At 51.0% G+C, this 8,900-nt stretch overlaps 1 protein-coding gene across 4 annotated transcripts; it reads left to right on the top strand.

Moving 5' to 3' along the window:
• Positions 1-2,279: 2,279 nt before the first annotated feature.
• LOC119104548 (elongin-B-like) lies at positions 2,280-8,421 on the top strand. 4 transcript variants are annotated; one of them, XM_037228265.1, is made up of 4 exons: positions 2,280-2,369; positions 6,114-6,294; positions 7,277-7,352; positions 8,303-8,421. In XM_037228265.1, the coding sequence occupies exons 2-4, from the start codon at positions 6,121-6,123 to the stop codon at positions 8,407-8,409; spliced, it is 357 nt and encodes a 118-aa protein (XP_037084160.1). In that variant the 5' UTR covers positions 2,280-2,369; positions 6,114-6,120; the 3' UTR covers positions 8,410-8,421. The 4 variants fall into 4 exon arrangements, with proteins under 4 accessions (XP_037084160.1, XP_037084159.1, XP_037084162.1 ...); XM_037228264.1 differs by lacking the exon at positions 2,280-2,369 and adding an exon at positions 2,444-2,501; XM_037228267.1 differs by lacking the exon at positions 2,280-2,369 and adding an exon at positions 2,470-2,488.
• The last annotated feature ends 479 nt before the right edge of the window (positions 8,422-8,900 follow it).

Genomic DNA, 8,900 nt, shown 5'->3' with positions numbered 1-8,900 from the left:
AACGCAATAGTGCAAACAGTGGTAATCGCATGGACTATAACAGCAGCAGCCTCAACTTCACTTCTGCCAAATGGTAAGACACATTTGGGGATCCCCTGAAAACTAACATGTATCTAAACGTGACGCAAAAATGTTGTTCATGCAAAGTGTAAGTGTAAAATCTCTTTTCTGTGATGTGTGCCTGTCGGCTACACTTGACGTGCTCATGTTATCACGCTTTTTCACACCAAAATGGAAATGTCGGATAGCCGATATCCCGGATGACAACTAAGATACGATGTGCATGAGCAAATGACGGCAAAATGGGCCAGGGGTGTATCACCAACAGTGGATTAGCAACCGTCTGGCCAAGCACACCCAACCCAATGCCGCGCTCGCCCGCTGCGGACCACTCAAGCGGCGGGGTTTGTCCCGACACTAAAAGACTTGCTAAGTGCACTGCAAAAGGCTACGTTTCTGGAAGCAAAGCTTCCCCGGCAACTTCGCGGAAGCTTCTGTGAGCGGGGCTCTGATGCTAGCCTCCTGCAAGTAGGGGATCGGCAGGACAAATATATTTAAAGTCCGGTAGCAACAGCGGGAAGGTGATGCCAAAGCAGTGTGATTCATGCACAACAAATTGAAAAAGCCCCGCTAGCAACGGCAACAATGTGGTGTCACTTGAGTAAGGAATTCAAGCAACTAAACGTTTAAAGCACGCTGAGGGTAATGCTGCACAGCGCCGTCCCACTGCTTCCCACGACGCCCTGACGCCTCGTGTCTCCCTCCATCCGGGGAGTCCTGCCGCCTCAGAGGCGCCCGTCCGGCGCCACCCACGCTGTCGGGTGATGCCGGAGATAGCGGCGAACAGGGGCGAGCCAAGATCGCCGCACAGGCGGGATTACCGCTGCAGTCGAGGAAAACGGAGCATTAGTCCGCAGATGGTGCCTGTTGCGAATGGTCGGAGTCCTATAAAGCAGCAGTGCACGCGCGTCGTATTATGTGATGCTGACTACGCCTATGACGCTTTACAGCTAGCAGAAGATATCAAAAACGATTCTTGCCTCCCCACACACGCATACACTGGTTAGTGGCTGAAGCACCCCTGGCGGCGTCGGGTGTAGCGGGGGCGACACCGTCCCAGCCGGGACGCCCGTGCCGGCCACCAGGGGCGGTTGCCGCTCCCTGTAATTATCCTCCGGGGAGGGGCCGGCGGCGGCGACTTGGCGCCAATACCCCCCCCCCCCCCTCCCCCTCTTCCGATACCTCTCGTATGGCCGGGGAAGGGAGGGCTGGCGGAAGCGTCCCAGTCGCCGTCTTAGTGTTTCTGTGGCAGACTGACCTGAGTCGATATCGGACACCGGATATCGGATACATCCACCGTCATTAGAGACTCAGTTGTTTTTAAGATGACAGCTCGCGGCCATCCTCCCCCCCCCCCCCCTCCCCCGCCTCCCCCGCATTCAGGGATCTAGTCCGCAGAAGACCGCCGTGCTGACCGGCGTTAACACGCATACATTGATTTCAGTTTGATGTGCTTTTTTTGGGGGGGGGGGGAGTAGGATTCCTGACTGTTTAGGACAATGCATAACATAAACATCGCAATTCGAAAAGTGTCATCCATGGAGACAGAACAGTGTGCCCTACATTTGAGTTGGGGCAGATCTGTTTTTCTTGATCAGATCAGAACAGATCTTGACCTTGATCTAGCTCCTTCTGGTTTTTTTGCGGGCCATTGGTGTGGTTACTGGCTCGCAATTGCTTTTTTATACTGGGCCTTGAATGCCAGTAGTCACTAATATTCTATAATTACAGGATTCTGCCTCACGGTTTTGCAGCCACGAAGTCATGCAAGTCAAAGCCACAGTGTAGATGTCAAAATACGGCATGGATATAGGCTGATGAGAATTTTGAAAGCTGGTCGATGGATCACAATGCGCCAGGTTTTTCATGCGCCTTCATTTCAAAACATTTGGTTGGCCGTTTAGTTCCTCCTCAGTGCGCCGATGCCTTGCGGGCGTCCGACGCAGTGAATGTATTTTTTGTAGACTGGACATGGGACAGTTCGCTTCGTGTCTTTTCTAAAATATTACAGGTCTGCCCTAAAAGCTGAAGGAAAACCAGACACGACGGCCAAAAACTATTTTACAGACGCTTTTAACGTTTTGGACTTTTAGTGTCGCATTGACGTCATTATCGTGGTACCTCAGCAGGTGTTCTTGTTTCAGCCTCGTTTACAACATTCCTTGCATCCACTCGTGCGTCTTGATTGTCATCACTGGCATGAGTTGTTCGAAGTTGGTGGCTGATTGGTGGACGGGCGGCTGAGAAAAGGAACTTAGTACTGTTGTTTCCTCAGGGAATTATTCTCGTTTAGTTTACTTAGAATAAACGTAAGTTTATTTGTAATGATTTGTGCGGGGAAGTGTATTTCAGCTCCAGTCACAAAAACATGATAAGTCATTATGGCGCTTTCAGCGTTCTTGCATGCTTGGCGTTGCCCTGCGGACCAGTAATTGCGTTAGGTACCCTATGTGTGTAACTACAGGCTTCTATGGTCTGTTATCTTGTAGCTTACTGCGTGCCTTTCATCTTAATTAGGTTGAAATGCAGTGAATGCTGGTAATCTAATGTAATGCAATTCACTTTTTGTATATTAACCTCATTTTCTTATGCCATAAGTATCTCCTGTAAAGCTCATTTTGTCCTATAGTGTTTCTTCTTTGTATTAAATTTACATCTCTGTTTCCATGTATGCACAATAGTTATATTTTGCTATGGTGACTGCTTCACTCGCATTTGATTCTGCATTTTGTGTAATACTTCTGCAACCAATAGGCAAAAGATATGAGGTGTTATGCCAGAATGGCAGATGCCAAGTTCATGATTTGGCTTATTTTCCCTGTTTTTTACTCTTTCAACAAAAAATATGTGAAATCATATCTTCTGACCATCCTCACACTTCCCACCTCACCTGAGTTGTTCATGAAATCTTTGATGCAAAAAAGAGGTGATATGTAATCACTATGGTTCTGAAAAGTCTGACTGCAGTAAGGCAATTGTAAAGAGCTGATATATCCTTGGTATTTCCTGTGAACAAGCTTGAAATAAAAGGCACAGTTGCGGTGTTGGGAACAGCTTGTACAGGCTCACAATGTGCAGTTATACCATGTGTTCAGAAAAAGTTACAATATATGTCTAAAGATGTATCATGGAACCTTTGAGTGATATCCTTGATGTGCACCCCTAGCAACAGAGATTGGTGTTTGAGGAGACTGGTGGTGATGTCATAGCATCTGGTTTTGAAGGCTAACAAGTGCACACCAAATTTCACAGCATCAGAAAAGTAAGTTTCAGTTGGAACAAAATATGACATTTGCATTTCTGAAGGGTATGACTTTCAAGATGCAGGTTTTTCCCTGTTGGCTATGGGTGCTGATGTATATTGGTGTTTTGCTGCTTGCTGTCAGTTGGTGTTTCATATAACATCCCAAGATTGTCAAAATATAGGTTGCTGATGATGATTATTGGGGTTTTAGGGTTAGCTGGCTACAATGGATATTTGGCTCCCAGTACAGGTTACTGTTGGCTGCAAACAGAAACCACATTTTGATGTGATGTTGGTGGGCAATGTTTGCTTTCCCATTAATTGCAATTGTGAAGCCATATAACAATATACTATATATGCAGGAGTACCACTTTCCAACATTAACACCAACATTGGTCATCTAGAGTAGGACTGCACTACCTTACCTCCAAAATAAATTTGAGACATCCCTTTTGTGAACAGCATGCTGATCATTAAGATGCAACCATGCCAAGTGAGGTCAAGATTACTAATTACTGATAACCCATTGCTGATACAAATCAAGTGTCCAAGGATGATGCAGTCAGTGGAATTTATACTGGTATTAATGCCTTTATGCATGTGATGTAGTGCAATTTTGATTGATGTAAGTTGAGTGCCTGTGCTATTGGGGATTTACAACAAACTCAGTTGCTGAGGCTACATGGCATTGCTTGCCTCTTACCCTGGCAGGGAGTGTGGGTACTGTTGGTAGTCAAACCTTGTACCTGTGCAGGTTAACTATTACACTATTAGTACCCTGACTTGAGTTGAAATGATGGTGAGATTTAACCTTTTGCCAGCCTAAGAAATGGGACTGCTTAATCTGTCATTGACATTGTAGGGAGTCTGTGCAGTTTGACATTTGCTGTGTTCATGCTATGCAAAGGTAAGCTTCCACACACTTTGATTAGATGTCCATTAGGTCATTGCATTTTAGGCTAATTGGCTGATATTTCAGTATTATTGGCTGGTGAATCATGCAATTTCCTGGTGTCCCATTCCTGCTAACAATGCATTGTTTTATGATGAATGGCTTTCAGTTTCATTTGTCATGCCATGTCACATGTCAATTTGCTTTTGATGTCAGGCAAGCAACACAATTGTGTGCCATTTTATGCTTCAGTGTGGTGTTAGGGTCGAAAATGATGCTTCACTTTTGGATGCAAAACAGCATCTGGTCTTGGTTTCTCTAGGAAGTCTCATTATGCACAGTTGTCCTTCCTTATTTTTCATTTAATATGCTATCATAATATGTGTAAATATGCCTTCCATAGTGAGTAAAACAGCTTCATTTCCTGTCATTTGGGAGCAAGCTTGTATGAGAAAATATTCAATATGCCAAGAGGCACTGTATTAGTGATCTTGGCGAGCAGGTATTGACATGCATAACATACAGATGTATTACATATACATGTACATCATATGCATTGACATACATAACATTTTCCAGCAAGCATTGTCACCCATGGTCATAAGTAACACCTTTAAACATTGAATTGTCTGGAAAGCTGTATCAATGTGTGTTTGATAACACTATTTAATCAGAATCTCCTGTAAGGGTGATTTTTGCATCAGAACTCATACATGTTTTAACACAACAAACACAAATTGTTGATAGCATTGCTGGAGGTCATTTCCAGGCGCCAGCTTCCACTTGCTAGCATTTGCGTCGCGCGTGACTTCCCTACACCCGGGTGTTCGCTGGTGAGAGCTCAAGCCGGATAGCAGACTGCAGTGGAGGGGGGGGGGGGGGGGGGGGGTAGCACCTGGGGCATGTGTCATGCAGGGCGCCCACTGGTCCAGTCACGTGTGCAAGCAACGACGCAGTGGGACGTTGTGAGCTGCTCTGCGGCATTGACGGCTACCGAGCGATCCGAACTGATGTGTGACTTCTGCGGTTTGTATTGTACTCGCTGCCCTTTGCTTCTGTGAAGTTGAAAGCTGGAACTGTGGCATTGTTTAGAGGTCGTAGTCGGCGAATTTCATGCTTAAATGCGTCGCACCCAGATCAGCTGGCGCTGTCATTGGAACATGTCCAACGGTAAATGCAAGGACAAAGACGAATGCCTACAGCGGGAGTCCGATTATTTGCAATATGGAGTCAGATGGAACACTGCAGGTCGCACCGCTTTAGCATGAATGAATTCATTATCTGGACTTCGCTGGGCGCCCCAGCTAGTGCGTCATCTATAATGCATTATGAGACCGCAGGCTCTTGTTCTTCTGTCAGTCATGAATTCAATTCCCAGCGTTATTCCCACTCAAACTGAGATTAGAAACTCGTCCGAATGCGGACACCAGTTGCAAACAGCAGCACAGTGGGATGATTAATTTACCACCATCAGAACCGCAATCCGTATGTGCTTTTAGTCATTTGCATTTGCGTCCATTCTACACGCCATTGAGTTCAAATATTGTCCGAAAAATTGGCGTCGAAACCATCACCGACAACCCGCCAGGTTACTGGTAGAGGTTTTTTCTTGTATTTTGGCACTTTTGATCCTTCTTGTATCTTGCTACTTTTGTAATCCAGTTGACCACGTGAAAGAAGCTATCAAGCACGACCCTACCTGGGGTGCCGGTAATGTAGTGATTAACGCGTCTGCGATAGCCATTGCATGTCTGGGAAACCAGAGGTACCGGGTTCGATTCCCCGCGGTGCCCGCCCCTCCTGCCAGAGTGAGAGGCAGGCGACGCCATATAGCCTCAGCAGCTGAGTGCGTCGTTAACCCCCAGTGACATGACATGACACGACCCTGCCTGACTCCGCGCACCCTATCCGCAACAGCCCAGCCATGGACATTTACATGATGATCCGGCGCCAGAAGACCACCATCTTCACCGACGCCAAGGAGAACACGTCCGTGGCGGAGCTGAAGCGAATCCTGGAGGGCATCCTGAAGGTGGCGCCCGAGAACCAGAAGCTGCTCAAGGACGAGACCGAGATGGAGGACACTAAGACGCTTCAGGTATTCTGGCCCGGTCAAAGTCTCGCCGCGCCCTTCTTGTCGCGGGGGGGGGGGGGCTCTGTAGCGCTCCATGAAAGCCTCCCCGTCCCCCGTCCCCCCTCTTGGGTCTTTCCTGCTCGACGCACGCGCTTCGCGTGTGTGCTCCAGTCCAGCCCTGTTCGCTGAGCCAGCTGCGTCGCCATCGTCGGGTGGGGTGGTGGGTGGGTGGTTGGGTGGTTGGGTGGTTGGGTGGTGGTGGTGAGGGGGGGGGGGGCATCCGTGACGGCATGAAGGAAGCCGACGTTGAGACACATGTTCCCCTCGAGGCGGGTCGGCACGTGCCATGGGCCCCCTTGGTGGGCCGGGCGTGGTCTTTTCTGGCCGCGCGCCGGTGGCGGGCCAAAGCCAACACTGATTGCTGGGGGACAGCCAGAACCTATGGGGGCCTCCCTCCCGGTTCTGCTGCACTTTGCCCCCCCCCCCCCTTCCGCCATGCCCAGTCCTCTCGCAGCGGAAGACGAGGCTTGGCTCCGGCCCCTAGTGCCGCGCCAGGTCATCAGGTCCGCGTCCGTTCGCGTGGCGTTGGCGGGCTGTACTGGAAACTCTTTGGACGTCTGAAGTGCTCGCGGGCGGCGATCGCCCGGTGGGGGGCGTGGCATATTGACGGCTGTTTCATCCGCTTGCTGGGAACTTGCCCCAGTTCTCACTCCTGATCCGCCGCATGATTGAGGATATTATCGTTCGAAGCTGCTCCATGACGCATGACGCCGACTCAACCGCGGGTCATGGGTAAAATTTTCCAGATGCGAGTTGTTTTCCCAGGACTTTTACGTAACGCGCGCGTGAGAAAAACTGCCTCGCTTCCTGTGTCGTCCAATGGCGTTCCTGTGTTTGTAACGTCACTGTAGTGTCATGCCACCCATGCAGTCCGTTGTGTGGTTTGCCATGTCGATGGCGTCACTCTTATCCTGCCGGCCAGTGACACGCCGCCTCCGCCGCGCAGGACTGCGGCCTGACGTCATCGACGGCGCAGGCGCACAAGCCGGCCACACTGGTCCTTTGCTTCCGGCAAGAGGATGGTAAGTGTGCCACGCCGTTCCGGGTTGGCCCCAATCTGCGGCCTCGCCTGCAAAATAAGGCCTTAGTCCGCCTTTTGTCTTTAGCTCCTGTGCTTCTCACGCCGGCTCTGCGGTCAGCAGGGTCCGCTGCACATGCTCGCTTCGTTGTCTTCAGACGCAAGCTTCAGGCTCGGTGGCAGTGTCTGATTTTGCTACGCGCCGCACCATCCGCCTGTGATGTGCGCAGCTGCGGCCCTCCTCTGACGGCTGAGGTCGGCTCCACGTGGCCCCGTGCAGCCTCGGGTCCCAGCGATCCCAGTCGTGCCGGGCTTTGACATGTGACCCCGTCCGGCCCCGGGTCCCAGCGGTCCCAACTGTGCCGAGCGTCGGTGTCGTGTCTAATCTCGGTGAATGTCAGTCGCGGTGCCCCGAGTTGTGCCGCGGCTTGTCCTTGTGGGACGTCGTCGGCTCGGCTCGTGCGCAAATGGTGCAGCGTGTCGGCCTGTGTGATCCCCTGAGGGCGACTTAGGGGGCAGCGGTGTAACTATCGTGAGTGTGACCTCACGAACTTGGGTGCAGCTCTTCTGAGTGTGACCTCGCGAGCTCCGTTATAACCCCTGAGTGTGATCTTCCGAGCGCCGTTATAACCCCTGAGTGTGATCTCGGGAGCTTCGTTGTAACCCCTGGGTTGCGACCTCACGAGCTTCGTTGTAACTCTCCTGGGCGTCACCTCGTGACTTACGATGTAACTCCTGAGTGTGACCTCACGAGCTTGGGTGTAACTCTGAGTGTGACCTCGTTGGACGTCGCTCTTGTTGGCTCGGCGGCACTGGTCGGACGTCAAGGATGAGTTCGAGACAGGACTGTGTCCGTCATTCGAGACCGCTTCGGCTGGCGCCGTGCGGTCGCCGTGCACGACGCTGCTGGCGAGTTTGAGTGGCACTGAAGCTCCACCGTGTCCCACGTCGCAGGCGAGTTTGAGGCCCCCGAGGTGGTGCCCTACTCGACGCCGCCTGAGCTTCCGGACGTGATGCGGCCCCAGCAAGAGACGGCCCCCGCCGAACAGATCGCCTCGTGAAGCTCCCGTATGGTCAGTGTCAGCAGTGTGTCACCATCGTGCGGGTTCCACGCGGTCAGTGTCAGCAGTGTGTCACCTCGCGTAGGTCCACATGTCAGTGTCGGTAGTGTATCACCTCATGAGGTCCCACATGCTCAGCGTCAAAAGGTGTCACCTCATGTAGTTCCACATGGTCAGTTTCAGTAGTGTCACCTCGTGTAGGTCCCACATGCTCAGTATCAGAAGTGTGTCACCTCATGCAGGTCCACATGGTCAGTTTCAGTAGTGTGTCACCTCGTGTAGGTCCCACATGATCAGTGTCAGTAGTGTGTCACCTCCTGTAGGCCCCACAAGGGCGGTGTTGTGTTATTTCACGTTGACAAGGTCCCACGCGGCCGTTATCAGTGCTCGGTTGCCTCATTCTCTGTCGCCTCGAGTGTGCAATGTCCGGTTATGCTTGCAGATGTGCATGTGGCCCATGACGGATATGCCTATGACGGAGCTCTGGGTCG

Source organism: Pollicipes pollicipes, unplaced genomic scaffold (genome assembly GCF_011947565.3).
Source record: "Pollicipes pollicipes isolate AB1234 unplaced genomic scaffold, Ppol_2.1 Scaffold_6052;HRSCAF=7182_pilon_pilon_pilon, whole genome shotgun sequence".
Classification (NCBI taxonomy): domain Eukaryota; kingdom Metazoa; phylum Arthropoda; class Thecostraca; order Pollicipedomorpha; family Pollicipedidae; genus Pollicipes; species Pollicipes pollicipes.
Note: the sequence above shows the minus strand (reverse complement) of the source record. Positions and strands in the feature narration are given on the sequence as shown.

Coding starts and splice junctions, on each gene's coding strand:
- LOC119104548 (XM_037228264.1), top strand. CDS start 2,464: ATGCTTGGCGTTGCCCTGCGGACCAGTAATTGCGTTAG. Junction 2,502..6,113: donor CGGACCAGTAATTGCGTTAG/GTACCCTATGTG, acceptor TATCCGCAACAG/CCCAGCCATGGACATTTACA. Junction 7,353..8,302: donor TTGCTTCCGGCAAGAGGATG/GTAAGTGTGCCA, acceptor CCCACGTCGCAG/GCGAGTTTGAGGCCCCCGAG.